Genomic DNA, 17,801 nt, shown 5'->3' with positions numbered 1-17,801 from the left:
TTAGCTATCGTTGTCTGAGTGCACTAGTAACACACTCAGAATATCTCGGGGGTTAAAATTTATAAAGATGGATCGTTGTGTGTTGGTGGAGGTTCGCTCAGCTCACTGTTGAATTAGTTAAACATATGTAGCTCATCCATATAATTCGGGTAATTGGTGGGTGAAGGTGTGAGGGACGACCTGAGTGTATAATTAGAGAGTGTTACATGGCCGGCCCGACACCCATAATGTTTCTTGTAGCGGGTCTCGTCCACGTTAGATAGACCGGCTGATGGTCGTCCTGCCAGCGTGTTCCTTACCACACACACACACACACACTTGAGACCATTAGCTAACAGCGCACTGAGTGAGTTAGCAAATAGCTGACGTGTTAGTAAGAAGCTCGGAGGTAAACAAAGGGTGTGCTATGAAAGGTGGGGGGAGGTTGGGGTGAGCGTCGGGATCCTCTTTCCCAAACATGGCAGGTTCTTCCTGGTTGCACTATGCCCACGCCCGCCCCGAGGCCCCGCCCTACCTGGCCCGCCAGGCCTTCGGATCATAGGCGAACGTGGGAGTGAGAGAATACTGACTCCTTGGATTTTTGACGAGTCCCGATGAAGATTAGTTCACAACCCGGAGATATCAATATTTATATAGCTGTGTGCACTGAGGACTACGTGTTTTTGTTTTTATATTTAGGGCTTAGTGTTTAAAGCCAAACCCACTAAAAATATACAAAGAATTCACACTCAGGGCGACCGTACGTTTAAAACTTTTAATTGGTGGAGTGGATGATAAGAGAGGGTGACGTCACGGGGTTCTGTGTGGGTGTGATGCCGCCTGTGTGACTCACCTCTTACACAGGCCCGGCTACCCCACACCTGCTGCTAATTTTCTTCGTTTCCTCTTTTCCTCCCGTATCTATCGCATCTACAAACAGCCCACAGAATGTGCCGTGAACAAAACTCCCCGACGATACAGATATAAAGAACGATGAATTAGGATCTGAGTGAGAAAACTGGTGTTGGTTTGAGGAGTGAATGAAATGACTGAGGTGAGTGTCCCGTACGGCCGCCTCTGGATCATGCCTACGACACCTACACTGAACACACCAGGGCCAAGATTCTCTCAGAGACTTGTTTTTGTGTAGTTTACTGAAGTTGGCTCTGAGGTTCTTGCTAATATTTAGTTTACTGTAAGGATCCTTCTTTGTTTACCTCTGTTTACTATGAGGTTCCTTGGTGATTTACTTAGCTTTACACTTGAGATTCCAGCTAACGTTGTTTACTTTGAGGTTCCTTCTTAGTTTACTCTTGAGGTTCCTTCTTAGTTTACTCTTGAGGTTCCTTCGTAGTTTACTGAGATATAATCTGAGGTTCCATCGTCCTCAAAGGGTTAATCTACCTTTCTTTCAGCATCCAAGTAAATCATTAAGGAGAATGGGAGACCTATAACACCTTTCCCCTCTCACCACACCTTGAGGTCTGTCGGGTCATGTCTGCATCACGAGTTTGGAGTACCTCTTGGTGTCTTGAGAGAACACACACACACACACACACACACCCACACACACACACACACACACACACACACACACACACACACACACACACACACACACACGTCTTTTTGAGAACTTTGGGTAGACAGGATACGGAACAATGGTCTGGGTAAGATGAGAGAGTGAATATTTGTGGTTGTGAGTGTGGTAAGAGTGAGGACATATGACTGCTGAGAGAGAGAGAGGAAGAGGGATTGAGAGTTTGGCAAGAGTAAGGACGTCGTGTATGTATGAGTAAGGACGACGTGTATATAAGAGTAAGGACGACGTGTATATAAGAGTAAGGACGTGGTTTGGGGGAGGGGATGATAGTGTGGTAGTGGCAGGTACAGGGGTATGAAGGTCGGACGTGCCTTGCCCGAGTCGCCATCACAAGGCCGGAACGTTTACCTGTGAGCTTTGCTGGTCCAACACTCGGGAGGTTCACCTGTGTGTGGGCGTCCTCAGGTATGCGGTACCAAGAACAGTATATAATTTTTTTTTTATATGATGTGATCTGAAGGTGTGCTGCGTCGTCAGGCTTGGGTACACTCCTACTGCACCTGCTGGAGATAAAACCTAACCTAACCTAACCTAAGAAGAGACGCCTGGCCACCTGCCCTGATCACCTAGCAGAACCTCAAAGCTGATAAACCTGTGGTGATGTGAAGCTGTTGATGAACTCTCTCTGTGTGGAGGAGGGGGTGAATTGCTGGTGGAGGAGATAGGTTATGGGTGGAAGGGGGTGGGTTGTGGGTGGAGGATTCAGATTTGGACGGGTAAGGGAGACAGACACTTCAACACTAACAAGTAACAACCACCATCACTACCAACCACCACCATCACTACCAACAACCACCATCACTACCAACAACCACCATCACTACCAACAACCACCATCACTACCAACAACCACCATCACTACCAACAACCACCATCACTACCAACAACCACCATCACTACCAACCACCACCATCACTACCAACAACCACCATCACTACCAACAACCACCATCACTACCAACAACCACATCACTACCAACCACCACTTTACCACCACCACCACCAACACCACTACCACTGTCCCTGATGATGGTGACACTATCCTTTGCTATGATCCTGGTGATGTCACTCGTGTGTGTGTGTGTGTGTGTGTGTTTACAGTGAGCAGGATGGTGTAAGACTCGTAACTTACTCGCCCTCTCTCATCTATTATTCTTCACACATAAACAACTGTATCCCTTCACCTTAAATGGCGTCCATGTCCACTCGCCTGCCTGGGGGTGCAATGACGGAATTCCCAGAAAGGAGTGAGAACCTTCCTCTGAGGTATTTCCCTCACTGAGTACTTCCTAGGCTTTTCTTTACGTTGTGTGTTGTTATTTGAGATCCGATGGTGAACGGTATTTAATTCTCTGTGATGTGTTGTGGTGAGGGAGATGGTGTGTGGTGGTGACTGGTAAGAGAGGTGGTGTCTAGTGATGAGGAAAACGGTATGGTGCACTGTATGCTTGGAGGGGGAAGGGGGGGGGAGGGAGGAGCTTGATGAGAGGAAGGGGGGGCGTGACCTGAGACTGAGGGGCATGACGTCACACCACCAGCTCGTGACGCGGGTCGGCGGCCACTGTGCCACGGATGACGCTCCTCGCCACCTGTGTTGTACCATCCAGGGGCGGTATGTAATACGAGGGTGTTGATGGTAGATGCCAGGACCTATTGTTCCCGACGGAGCTTCACCACCCACCTCCTCCTTCTCATAATCCGTATACTTCGGTGCTCTTAAACCTGTGTTGTGAGACTCTGCAGATACCAACGATTACTGAAGCACCTAAATTACTCCAGACCGTGACTAGATCCAGAGGAATTAAGATGAGTGTGGTAGCTTGCGTGACACAGGTGACAGGAGGCAGACCCAGGTGGTGTGTGGTGCAGTAATAACTCCTGCTGGGGGGGAGGGTGGGGGGAGTGACGTGTCTTGCTCTCTCCGGGTCGCCGCGGCCTTCACGGGTCAGGGGGTCACAGATTTGGGTGTGGGCGGCCTGGGCGGTGGAGCCTCACCTGACATCTACCTCCTCAAGGTCAACATTACTAAAGGCGTCAGTGTTACCCATGTTACCTGTGTGTGTGTGTGTGTGCTTACGTGCAGGTGGTGGCGAACTCTCCACACACCTGTTTTTTGCATCAAACACACACCTGTTCAGTATTACAAACCAGCCTTGCACCACACACCTGCCCTGCATCACATACCTATCCTGCACCACACACCTGCCCTGCACCACACACCTGCCCTGCACCACAGACCTGCCCGGCATCACACACCTGCTGTACTAAATGCCCCTTCCAGTATGACGTAAGTACTAGACTGGGCACAACAGGAAAAGGTTACAATGACTCATTTACTGACACCTGGGCATATGAGGTGGGCAGGTGAACCTCTATTGGTAACTGTGTGGTGGTAATGATGGTGGTTGGGGTAGTAATTGTGGTAATGGTATAGGGGTAGTTGTTATGGTAATGGTGATATAAGTTGTGATAATGGTTTGTAGGGATGGTAATGGTAGTGATAATGGTGGTAAGGGTGGTGGTTGTGGTAGGGGTAGTAATGGTGGTAGGTCGTAGTAATGGTGGTAGTGATTGTGATGATGGTGGTAGTAGTGCCATCTTACCTCGCTTGGTCAAGGTCAGAATCATCAGTGAAAGTCTTTTGACCTTAACTAATCCAGCCTGTGTTGCCTCCTGTGTGGGTGTGGGCTTGATGAAGGTGTAAGTGTGGGCGTGTTGTAGGTGTAAGTGTGGGTGTGATGCGAGTGTTGGTGTAGGTGTAATTGTGTGTTTGTGTGTGTGTGTGTATTCATAATGCAGAATCAGTCGCTTACATCACCAATCTTCGCATGACGGTATCCTCTGACACACACACACACACACACACACACACACACACACACACACACACACCACTCATTAGTTGCTATAAATAGTTCTCCCTCCAACAAAAAAATATTATAATAACAAAATCTTCATGTCATAAAAACTCACTAATACCTTGACGTGAGGAGTTTGAGTGTGTCACGGGAGAGGAGTGCGTGAAGGAGTGGTGTTGGTGGTTGAGATAGTCGTGATGATAGTGGTGGTGGTGGTAATAGTGGTGATGGTTGTGGGTAATGGTGATGATAGCTAGTGGATAGTGGCAGGTAGTAGTGGTTGAGATGCTGTGTTGTAGTAGTAGTAGTAGTGGTTGTGTGGTGTTGATAGTAGTGTATGGTAGAGAATACTGTAAGAAGGAAATGGTAGAGGCATCCTAGACAAGGTAGTGCCACCCACGCCTGGCCCTCCTCTCACCTGCAACAGGAAGGGCGTGTACCGCTGTCCTCTTGACCAGGTGGTCGTGGACGAGTCTGGAGGACAACTACCAGTCCACCCATCTATCCTCCCTACCTCTCCTTCCCTCCCTATTCTATCTCTCCCTCTCTCTCAGGTCCTCCCTACACCACACAGGTCCACTCCCTCCCTCCCTCACTAGCCTGACATCCATCACGCCATGAAGGGCTTCACCGGCTGTGTGGCAGGATCTTGCCCTGCCTGGGGAAAATATGATGCCGAGAGCAGGGCAGCCATGATGGAGCGGGGGACGGTTGGAACGGCGGTGGAAGAGGGATGGAATGGCGATGGAATGATGGTGGGATAGGTGGAACAGTGATGGAATGGTAGTAGGACGGATGGAACTTGGAGTGGAACAGGGATGACAGATGGAACGTGAGGGGAATAGATGGGATGGTAGAATAAACAAAGGAAGGTTAGGGCTGGGTGTGACGGTGCCTTCAGCTTGTAACAAGATGAACACCTCCCGTATTACTGTATCACCCATCACACACTCAGCTTCTCCACATCCACACTATGTCTTATCGTGTAATAATATCTCCTCCCTCTGTTTTAAGGTCAGTTGGTTAAAAGGTGAGGGTGGTTGATGTAGAGCCAGCAGAGGGGGGTCTTCCTCAGATTCCAGGCGTTGGTTTTCATACACACTAAACATGAACATAGGAGGAGGAGGTGGTCTCAGGGTGAAGGCTCTATTATGTGGGCAGTGCACTTTTGTACATTCTAACCTAGATTAACCTATTCTAAGCTACACTAACCTAAACAAAACTAACCTACTTTAACCTAACCCAACTATAATTAGGTTAATATTTTAGGATGTGTAGTCTTCAGGTGATGCAAATGGGTGGCAAATATTATTAATGAAGCCTTTTTTTTTCTTAGCAGTGTGTGGGAATAACTATCATTGTTAGGAAGGCTTGAGGCGTACTTGAACACGTCCACCATAAAAAGTACTGGTTAAGGTCGACACAGTGTAGAAATATAACTGTGACTCCCGTGGCGACTAACTCATTCTGGGGTGGCAGTCTCGAGGTCACGACACAATAGTAATTTTCTCTGGATGTTACCTGAATGTTCTGGAGGATGTTTATTCTGAAGAGAAAAATAAAACAATCATGATAAATAGCGTCCCATTCATAAATTTAGTTGAAGGTGGACCAAGTTACTGAAAAAAAAAGAGACGTTCTCAAAAGGAACACCTGGACACTATGTGGAGAATGAAGGCTGTTTATTGTGTAACCTTGGTGGATGTAGGCAGTCTGACACACACACACACACACACACACACACACACACACACACACACACTTTTCTACCTCCCATTGACTAATTAAATGAATACTTGTTTGTAAGCCAGTAACATGTCAGTGAGGAATTACCCGTAATTACTGGTTGTTAAAATACAGGTGGTGTTATACTGCCCGTGTCCTTTGTTTTGAGGGAGTGTACGTGTGTGTGTGTGTGTGTGTGCGTGCTCCACCCTACACTAGAGGCCATTGTACACCCCAGGCTCTCCACTACCCACCACCACCTGCCTCATACCACAAACAAAATACCTCTATCGTTTTTTTTTTTTTTGGCTTTTTGTAACACTTGGATATATATTGTTTTAATCTCACACTAGATGCGAAGGATAACGTGTTCATGTGTTTGTTATTACCGTTACTTTAGTCATGAAGGGAAAATGTTTGAGGTTAGTTCTTAGTGTCTGGTTAGGATGGAGAATTAAATCAGAGGTACTGTATAGACTTAAGTCCCTCCCTCCCTCCCTCCCTCCCTCTCCCCTGTACAAGGTATTCTTCAATGTTATTTTGCATTCATATGTAAGGTTGTATGTATGTAGGTATGTATGTACACCTATAACACAGGTGATGTGATGACTTAATACAGGGCATAACATATCTAGTTGTGTTAACCAGATAGCGTGTTAAACAGAGGTCATGTTTATTAGGTGTCATGTTAAACAGATGTTGTGTTAACCAGGTGTTATATGAACCAGATGTGTTAACGAGATGGCTTTGCTCCTCAGGCTCAGGTGGAGCGACCAAGAACCGTCCACCGGCCTTCACCATGGGTAGCCGTCATGAAGCTAGGCCCGATAAAGCTGGACCAGGACCCGGCCAATACAACGTCACTGGACTCTCCAACAAGGGTCAGTTACAACTTATGTATCTTAGATATACTGATAAATTTCAACCTAGATCTACTGTATGTCTTATTTTGGTGAACGAATTAGTTTAGCTCCACCATTTAATTTCATCTTATTTTTTGACGGGACCTTTATTGATATGGGGGAAGTCCAATTTACGAGTATTCCTTATCTCACGTACATAACTGTCAATGAAGCTACTCATACACAGGATATAACTCAGGTGCTTAATACAGTACCTTTGGAAATGTTGTTTATGTTTACACCTTGATGCCTCCCTCGTATGACTAGCTTTTCTCTCCTTCCTCAAGTACTCAGAAACATGGATGACATTCTTGTGGTGTTGTTTTCCAGGTAAGGATGAGCCAGTGGGAGCCTCCATGCACATCAGGCCTAAAGACCCAAAGATGCACCTCACCCCAGCCCCCTGTGACTACTCTCCCGACAAGGCTGAGGCCAAGGTGTGCGAGTCGTCCCCGAGCTTCTCCTTCGGCGTGAAGACTGACGATGGGAAACCCTCAGATGCTCCAGGTTTGCTGAAAATCATTCCGTTTGTTGTTGTCTCAAAGAAAGATTTTGTTTAACTTCCAGGAAACCTTCGGTAAGATTTTATTTTTTACCTTACGTGGCTAGATGTTTGATGACCACTTTAAATTAAAAGATGAATGTAAGATAACAGCATCAATATTTGAGGGAGGGATAGAGCAAGGTGTGTATCAGACTCTCAGTATTTAAGGGAGGAAGCGTGGCGTGGTTTGACATTAGGTTAACACCATTGTAGGATTATAGGAAGTTACACATGTTTATAATGGTATTTTCTGAAAGTTCATAATACTGCATTATACATGGAGACAATAGGAGACTAGAACTTAAGTACTTTACTGAGGAAACACTTATCTGGTTCACTCTATTGGATACTGTATATTAGGTACAAATAAAGGTAACAGGATCTAATGAAAAGAAGGATCATTATCAAAGTAAACAGCTGCATGTAAGAGGGATTTATGTTGTACTATGCTAAGTGGACTCTTTCCTCCACAGCCCCAAACAGCTACTCCATCCCCTCCCTGCTGGGCTCTACTAAGGAAGGCTCCAAGCACTCAGCCCCAAGTTTCTCCATGTCTGCCCGACCCTTGCCTGATGAGGACAAGATGAAGGTGCCAGGTCCAGGTTCCTACAACGAGTCCGAGGTAGATCGGTACAAGACCAATAAGAGCCCTAGCTTCAGCATGGGCCAGCGCACCACCATCCCCTCCGACCACACCATGAAGCCTGGTCCGGGAGCCCACTGTCCTGAGAAGGTACATTCAGCAGCTTTCATTTCCTTTACTGTCTTTTTACAGCTTGATAAAGACAGTAATACATTAGTTTTTGATTTTGAAGATATACTGTAATGATCACTGTGTTAGTCAGAGATACTGTATACTTCCACTATGAAAGGTTAGTTGTGTTTTCTTTGATGTTGTAATTTTTTATCAAATGCACTTTGCACGCTTCAACTGAGACATAAGTGGCACATAAAGCTTGGCACTATACCCTCTGGCACCCTGCACTGCATGTTACCTTCATGTTCAGTATCAGCCCTCCGGCCCCAAGTTCACCATGGCTCCCAGACCTGCTGACGAAGAGGACAAAATGAACATCCCAGGCCCAGGCTCTTACAACTCTGGCGATCTCAATAAATGCAGAGAGAAACAACCGGCCTTTACCATGTCCCCAAAGACCAACTTGCCTGCTGATAACAGTCCTAAACCTGCGCCCAATGCTTACGCTCCAGAGAAGGTGGGTACTGGAGTGAGCCAGAGGGTACTAGTTGTCACACACTGGGATGGGAGACCATATCTGATGGGTTTCATAGTAGCGGGTTCAAGGGACATACTACACCAGTGGTACGGAGTTACATTAATACCTTTTGGGATCATATAATAGTAGGTTAACATTCACACAGCTAAGAAGGAAGTCACTGGCCAACTAACAGTGGCACGAATAACCCAACATTAGGAATTACACAGGACCTCGCCTTTAGGACTACACGTGACCTACAACACGAGGATAATGAATTATACCTCAGTTTGGGGTCAGGAACAGTCAATGGGGTCCACTTGAAAGCTCAGAGCAGAGACAGCACAACAAGGGAGTTAAACACTACACTTCAGTACAGTACTGTATAAACAACCCCATAACATAAGGACCCAGAGTAGGTCAGCTAGATGTGATCATAATAACTTCTCACAAAAGTAATATAGATTTATTACAGTTTACCAACACCTATAATTACTTCTCCAGGAGCTGCTAACATTCAGAAAATTCTTCCATACTTTGGTTTGCATTTGTAACTTACTTGTTTAGTAGAGAAAATAATATAATGGTTCTTAGGATCATGTTAGTTACCTTGCTGCTGTCTCATAAGTTCAAGGTCTACTTTTTGTTGTGTTATTTTTCATAGATAATATCTTTTTTTTTGCACGACCATTTTAAAGATTTAGTAAGCTGATTTAAGTCTCAGCCACAATAAATACCGGGTAGTTGAACTTGAGAAGATAATAGCACAGGAATGTCCTTACTTTGCATCGCTCCTCTATACATAAGCTTCCACATGTGTGATTTTATAAGACTAACTTATACATGTGTCAGGGTTCATCTTAAAGGAGTACATTAGTTACTTAGGGAGTGTTGAACATAATTCCCTGTGGTTCAGTATGTGACATTGGGACCACAATTCACCATGGCCCCCCGAGCTGCTGATGAGGTAGACAAGATGAAGGTGCCTGGACCAGGTGCTTATGAAGCAGGTGACCTGGACAAGAGTAGGAACAGTTTACCAGCCTTCACTATGGCACCCAAAACCACCTTTCCGACAGACCACACTCAAAAGCCAGCACCCAATGCTTATTCACCAGAAAATTCAGAGTCGGTAGGTGCCACGGAGGTTGTTGAGGTTGTGGGTGATGAGGCAGGTAAGCAGTCATGTTAAGGACTAAACACAGGCGGCTTACCTCATCACCTGTATTTTTATGATCACCATGAAAGGTTGTACAGGTACTCTTAAATGACACACTTCTACACCAAAAGGTTTGTTGTATTTTTCCTTTTTTGATGTTAGATGAACATTGCATGTCTCACTGAGGCATGACTAGTTCATTATTTATAGCACTATACACTGGCAATCTGAACTGCATGTAATCTTCATGTTCAGTATCAGCCCTCCGGCCCCAAGTTCACCATGGCTCCCAGACCTGCTGACGAAATGGACAAAATGAACTTCCCAGGCCCAGGCTCTTACAACTCTGGTGATCTTGATATGTGCAGAGAAAAACAGCCGGCCTATACTATGTCCCCAAAGACCGACCTGATCGTTGATAACAGTCCTAGACCCGCACCCAATGCCTACTCTCCAGATAAGGTGGGTAGTGAGTCAGAGAGCGTTGACGTGACAGAAAAATCGGTTTACACATTATACACTTACTGAGGGAATATTCATACAACACATAGATCAGGACCTAAAGGAGACAGCCATCAGAAGGGTCAGGGTCAGATGAAAGATCTAAGGGGACAGCCATTAGAGGGGTCAGGATCACATGAAAGAGAAACTAAGGCTACATAACTAAAGACTTTGGATCCAAGCAACCAGAGGAGATAATAAAACCACACAAACTATTGGAGGGGATCAAGAACTATACCATATGGGAGTCACACCATCAGGTAGGAAGTACTACCCATTGAGGGAAGAATATGACAGAGTACACAACAGGTGGAGAGGACCACACTATACAAGAAGAAAGGGACAACACGGGAGTATTCATAAGACCGTGGAGATGAGGACCACACTACAGGGACCACAACAAATACCACACAGTAGGGTACACAGCAGGTGGGGGAAGGGATAACTTCTAACACGCTTAAGTTTCACATGCATAATTGTGTACCACTTGCTGTCTTATATTACCAACCTGATTCTTACTCATCCTCTGTGTGGTCATGATACAGGATTATATTCCATGTATTATTTATAATTTTCTTTTTTTGCATTTATCAGTAATTTGTGCACAATATCAGTACTGTAATTTCAACTGTATACAAGTTATAGACCAGAGAGATGATTTTGAATTTGTTTAGTTTGCACTGTCTTCTTTTTTTAAGTGCATTGCTTGCTTCTTGATTGATTTTTCATAAATTTTTATCACTTCCGCTTCAGTACTCAAAGGTTTTGGTAGCTAACGATCAGCCATCCATAATGAATTACTAAACCTGGAAGGATAAAGGTACAGTACATATAAGTCCTGGCCTTATATCTTTCCTGTATATATGTAAAGTAACTTGCACACATATGGTCATCGTTTCTTGTCAAGATGCCAATTGAATTTACTTATGTAGTGTTTTAGAACTCATCTACAAGTATGAGACAGATACATAGGTAGTTTTGAGCATGATTCCCTATGGTTCAGTATGTGCCTTCGGGACCAAAGTTCACCATGGCTCCTCGCCCTGCTGTTGAAGTAGACAAGATGAGGGTGCCTGGCCCAGGTACCTATGAAGCTGGCAACCTGGACAAGTGTAGAGTCAGTTTACCAGCCTTCACTATGGCACCCAAAACCACCTTACCGACAGACCACACTCAAAAGCCAGCACCCAATGCTTATTCACCAGAGAAGTCAGAGTCGGTAGGTGCCACGGAGGTTGTTGAGGTTGTGGGTGATGAGGCAGGTAAGCAGTCATGTTAAAGACCAAGAACCAGGAAGAAGCATCTTACTATCTGCTCCATCTTTTTATCCCAGAAAATCATTTCTATATGTGTTAGGACAATACTGAAAACATTGTGCAATACATTGTTTTTTCCCGGAAGTAAGTAGCATTAATCGTTTGCAGTAATGATAATCCTACGGCAGGAGAATAAGGACAGAATAATTTCAGAATCCAATGAGTAATAATAAATAAATTTGTTAAGAATGGTATGTCTTCATTGTTGTGATGTAAATATTGTTGAAACATTTCTTAGCTGTATTAATATTATAGAAGAGACTCAACAAAATCCTCTTGTAACATTGAGATAAATTGGAAAATGGAGAATAGCAGAGAGAGAGACAGAGAAACACACCTAGAATTGCCATGAGTCTAATACTGTATTGTTATTGTCAATTAAAATGAGATCAAACAGGACTTACAGAAACATTTCTTTTTAATTCCCGGTTGATGTACAGTATAGGGTGGCCAAAAACGAGCAAATACACACATACTGTACATTTTCTCTTTATGCATTGTCATTTATTTAATACAGTATTGTCATTAATAATAAAATGTTCTGCTATGGTGCTCTCAAGGCCCCAAATGTGATTAATCCCTGTGACTTCACACAAGCCAGCATCACTTATCAACAGTGTCTTCCACCGTTCAAAATCACTCGACGCCAACAAATAATTAAGCTCTCCTCTCATTCACACACACTGCAGCTTCTTCCTAGATGTCCAATCTCCTTAATCCTTGTGCATCCTTCTTTCTCCTTTATTATTCTTATCTCTACCTCCATCTCTCCTTTGTCTTCCTCCTCTCTCCCTATTTCCATCCCCTTGTAAATTATACACTATACAGTATGTCAATGCTTTACTTCCTATAATCTCCAGAAGTTTTTTTTTTTACTCCTGCTAATCTTAACAAAGTGGAGGAATTAGTTATTTTATCTTAAATTTCCAGTCACTAACTACCCATAATCTATGAACTGCTGTACAATATTTACTTGTAATTGTATCTGTTTTGGTGTTCATCTCAAACTTAAATAATACTGTGTATACACTTGAGCCTCGCTAATTTGAGATCCTCGGACTCTACCCCATTCAAATGACAGTACTATACATGTAAAATACAGTTAATGGAAGTACTGTACTACCAGCTATTGCTTTCGTTGAAGGCCTAGGCAGTACCAACGCCTAAATATTCAGGTATTGGTACCATCTTGTTGCTAGGCTGGTTGCTATGCCAGCCCTAATGCTTATTGCTTACCAAGTTAATATTCATAAAAATCATAATCTTATCTAAAAAATTGGTAGATACGGTATTGGCTAGATTGTAATGAAATATCACTAAAAATAGAGTAAAGTTAATATTAACAAAAAGAGAGACTAAGGTTTGTATTGGTAGCAGGTAGATATATATAATACGTACTGTACTGCATATCAAATACTCTGTATTGTATACGAATTGGTGCCCTCGTAGGCCCACACAAAGAGAAACTGCCTGTTCCAACCTGCTGGCCGCTTGGACCACATGGGTAGATTTCGTACAAACTTTAAGTAGTACAAGTAATTCGTACAATTAACTGAAAACTTGGATATTTCGGGCATATGAAAAATATACTAATTAGCCGGTACCTAAAATTGGTGGAGGTCAAATTAGTGAGGTTCTATTTTGAAAGTCCAATTTTATATGACACTTGATTTCAAATTCCACTTAAGGTATTTACTTTCAGGAATTTCTATGGATTTCAAAGTCTAACTACTGTACTGTATTTATTTTCAACAAGATCCAAAGTTTTATTATTTATTTTCAGTAGATTTTTAAGTTCAATCATACACTTTCAATATATTTTGAACTCTGACCATATTTTTTCAGTAGATTTTAAAGTTGAATTATTTACTTTCAATTTACTTTATTTCAAAGTCCAGTGATTAACAACCATATTTCAAAAAAATCATTGTACAGTATCAACTAAATAATACAAGAAAAAAAGTCATCAGGTTCTTGTGATGACTAATGAGTATTAATCCATTTACGTATAATCTTTTCTTCCCATTCCTTCAGTCGGAGAACAAGACCACCCCAGAGTTTAGCTTCGGTATCAAACACTCACAGTACTTGGGCAAGCTGAGGAACCAGTGAACCTGACGAATCGACGGCCCTCTCCCACCTCCCACCCTGGCTGCTACGTCCACTACCCCACCATCAGCTACGAGTATCCGAGAATAACATTTATCGAATGATATCGTCACCCCAAGAATCACAACATTGTTCCAAGAATCATAATATTGTTCCAAGAATAATACTGCACTGTTTATTGTTCCAAGAATGACATTATCCCTAAAATGTTACTATCCCAAGCATAACATTACCCCAGGAATATCATTATCCTAAGAATTTCATAATCGAGTAGTAAGAAGACTCAGGAATGGCTCAGTTTATTGCTTGAAGTTTCAGTTTTTTCTTCAGATAATGATAAGAAAAACATACTGCAAGACATTCCTTATTGACCTGTATCCTGACAATTAGATTATAAACCCCTCAAAAATATACTATACTATATATACAGTATAGTATATACTATATATTTCCAAGCAGTAGTACATTCTAACAAGGGAAGAACATGAAGTGTCCACAATGAATTATAAATAATTAGCAAGAGGTACATTATACGTGAGGGTAATTAAGTACAGTAGTTATTACATGTGAGGGTGATAATTTTAGATATTCCACCACAGTGTTCTTCTATAAAGACATCAAGGAAAAAGGTGCTAACCATCATTTGTTGTATAGAGTTTGACATACACTTCATGATATCATCTTTTTATAATAATACCAGCCAGTGATGTATAATGACTTCACAGTTACTCTCATATGTACATCTCCTGAGTCTGTACAGGGTCACGATTCTTGAAGATTTAAATTATCTGAGATATATCAAAATCATTTGTAAATTACCATGATATATCATATCAGATGCATCCGATATTTTTAAGCTTGTGGTAATTTTTCAGGTGCTCTTGCAGTGAACTTGGATGTATTTGCTCTTACAAATGCTAGTAATATCTGGTTATGTTTGAGAGGGTTGCACTTCCATTGCTCGTGCCTCTCACAAACGATTCAGTTGAGAAGGCATGACAGCAAACGTTTCAGATACTTCCCTTATAAATTCATAATTGAAACTCAGAATAGTGTGTAGCATAAATATCTCACGAATAAGAAAAAAATCTTTGTGATAATTAAATATATAAACCCCTCACAGGGACATCAACTTGGCTTGAGGATCACACATCAGATTATGTGTGAGCTCAGCTGGTATAAGGTTAATACTCGACCACACATTTCACGATCATTCATGACATTTTTCATAGATACATTGGCTGTGTTCATTAAATACAAGTTTCTTCCAGGTATGACGTCACATTTATAAACACCAATCTCTCTTAAGTTAGTACTGTATTTCAGTTTAGCCACAGAACAGAGTGGGTTTGTGTGTTTCAAGACATGAATGTAAAATGAGTTCTTTCACCTCACATTTTGACGTCACTTTGTAATAATGTCTTGCCTGACCAACTACAAGATGTTTACTGAAAGTTTAGTATGTTCGTTAGCAATATTTTTGTCATTTTTGTTGTAAAAATAATGTTAACAGTTTTCTTTGTCTGTTGGGGTGAGGCTTTTCTAACTCTGGACTTGTAGAAGTATTTTTGACTGGTTATAAAAACTGTTTGTTGCAGCAGCTTGTTAACTGACACATAACCTAGGTCTTGGGTTGTTGCTGTCATGGCTCCACTTATTTTTCATTTCAACAGCTACTTTTATTTAATTGATAAATTTGGGCAGATTTTGAACATTAAATATAACAAATAGATGATATAGAGGAATATTTTTCATTTCAAATAGGTAGTACTTTGACTGCTCTAAAGACTACCTGAGTGTGGATTATAATATGCATACCCGTATACTGTACTGCACACAAGTACATGTTAAGATTATTTTTGCATTGATTTTTGCATGTTGTGACATAAATAATATGAAAATTAAAAATGTGTTTTATATATATTGTTATGTATAGATTTTGACTTGGATGATATTCCAACAAAAATATTCCACCATAGAGATAGTTTTATCCTATAAATTAAATATATTTAGCTTTAAAAATGTGCCAGATTAATTATAGATAACTTCAATCACCTTTATATATTTGTGCAAAAGTATTTATAATTTTTTTTGCATAACTATATTAAAATTATTATGCAGAGAAATTATTAAAGTTATACATGTAGTTTTGGCAGTCCTGAAAGCTTAGCAAATTTCACCTTGGCCATTCTCTTGTGTTGAACTAATACTTAATATCACATTTGCTCAAATAAGTGCTAGAGTCCTAATCTGGAACACAGTTTAGCCTATACGTACCCAGTAGGTCAACTGAATGGATAGCAAGCTGACAAAGTTGCAATTATATAGGTCATATACTATCCAACCCACACACCTGAGCAAAGAAGTGTGAAAGGTGTTCAGCATTTGCCTATGTCATCCATGTTAAGATAACAAGGGTTCATCTTTGATCAATAACATGTTTATCCTCCCTTGTTATGTAATACCCTATTGGTTTTGAGCATTTGCCAATTTCCTACATGTTGTTGATGGCCCAAGTGATAGCAGAGGGGTTTCTCATAGATAATTGACATGTTTATCCTACCTTGTGATGTAATGCTCTCCTGTAAGTTTGCTCCATCTCAAGACGTGTCACATGACCCCATCCTGCCTGTACTGTACACATATCCATGCTCCGTCCAGTGCTGCATACCTTAACCTCTCTTATTGCTTCTTCTAATGAACATTTTTTTCCTGTCCTTACAAAAACATAAGCAAGACAGCATAGTTCCAAAAATTATATTATTTGTAAAGAATGCTTTTAATGCAACCAAAAAGTAGTATAACAGTTATATATGGAATAAGGGAACACAAGAGCTTTTTTACAGGTGATTTCAATATAACTAACTCTTATGACAATTTCTGTTTTATACTTCCTGGATATGAATATAGCTGAACACCTCAGAAATTATTATGCCCTACAGGTGTTTGCATATACTGTATGCTTACTTCCAAACTTACTTCTAGAATTAGAGACATAATTTTTTTTTAATTTTTCCCAGTTACACATTAATATTGCAGGGTAGATTAAGCCACAGTCGTGTGGTTCATTTCACGTCTATTTAAGTTGTGTCAACATTGTGGCTTCATTCACTTCAATGCACATGGCACGAGTTCATCAGTAAAGCTATTTTCATCTACACTGTTTTTCATTATTCCTATGATTGATGTACGAGTATGTAACATTAATTTGCTTATGTTTGCTCTGAATAAACAACTTGTAAGAAATAAAAATAATACATGGAAAACTGTGATGATTACCCTACTGCTTGTGGATGTTACCTTCTCCAAGCCCTATCGTTTAGGGTCACTTGAAGATTAACCCCAAGGGTGCTGTGACGGAAACGAGTGTGAGCTCTTTCAAGACCAAACTTGAACAGCACTAGAGCAGGTTCAGATACATTCAGGAGCCAGTACATGCCCAGTACTTGCCAACAGTGCATAACAGAGACGTGACCGATCGCCCAAGCGGCTAATGAGCCGATCAGTGTTGAAGAGGATAAAAGTAAATTGAAAAAAAAAGAAGGGGGAGTGGTACTTGTACCAAAACATTGGCCAGGGGTCACGAAGCATTCTTAAGTGGAATCTTAAATTCCATGCTTAGCTTAAAATTTGGGCCTATCTAAGAATCTAAGCTGGGATCATGAAATGTGCTTAAAGTAAAATCTTGGCAGAGCCAAAAATTCAGACATCTATTTTGTGTCCTGTTTGTCACCACCTACCACTATAAGCATTACAGAGGAACGTGCTAAAGCCGATTCACGACGAGGTGCAGCCTCGGCATGCTTCAAGAAGCTGGTGAATGATAAGCAGATTCATAACTCCTGTTAACTTAGCCATTTTTTTATCAAGCAAATATGACAATACAATTGAT

General features: G+C 41.8%; 1 protein-coding gene across 4 annotated transcripts in view; it reads left to right on the top strand.

Moving 5' to 3' along the window:
• Positions 1–17,067, top strand: part of LOC121868365 (outer dense fiber protein 3-like) — a 41,924-nt gene extending 24,857 nt beyond the window's left edge. Inside the window, exons 3-9 of one of the 4 annotated variants that reach the window (XM_042368894.1) lie at positions 6,923–7,045; positions 7,397–7,573; positions 8,084–8,343; positions 8,618–8,824; positions 10,239–10,445; positions 11,488–11,703; positions 13,835–17,067. In XM_042368894.1, coding sequence (XP_042224828.1) covers positions 6,923–7,045; positions 7,397–7,573; positions 8,084–8,343; positions 8,618–8,824; positions 10,239–10,445; positions 11,488–11,703; positions 13,835–13,912 — 1,268 coding nt within the window. In that variant the 3' untranslated portion in view covers positions 13,913–17,067. Of the gene's footprint in view, positions 1–6,922; positions 7,046–7,396; positions 7,574–8,083; positions 8,344–8,617; positions 8,825–9,740; positions 9,957–10,238; positions 10,446–11,487; positions 11,704–13,834 lie in introns of all 4 variants that reach the window. The other 3 variants (XM_042368896.1, XM_042368897.1, XM_042368895.1) reach the window with 3 other exon arrangements.
• Positions 17,068–17,801: the final 734 nt, after the last annotated feature.

Source organism: Homarus americanus, unplaced genomic scaffold, assembly GCF_018991925.1.
Source record: "Homarus americanus isolate GMGI-L3 unplaced genomic scaffold, GMGI_Hamer_2.0 scaffold19318, whole genome shotgun sequence".
Lineage (NCBI taxonomy): Eukaryota > Metazoa > Arthropoda > Malacostraca > Decapoda > Nephropidae > Homarus > Homarus americanus.
The sequence above is the reverse complement of the archived record's forward strand: the minus strand, read 5'-3'. Positions and strand labels throughout refer to the sequence as shown.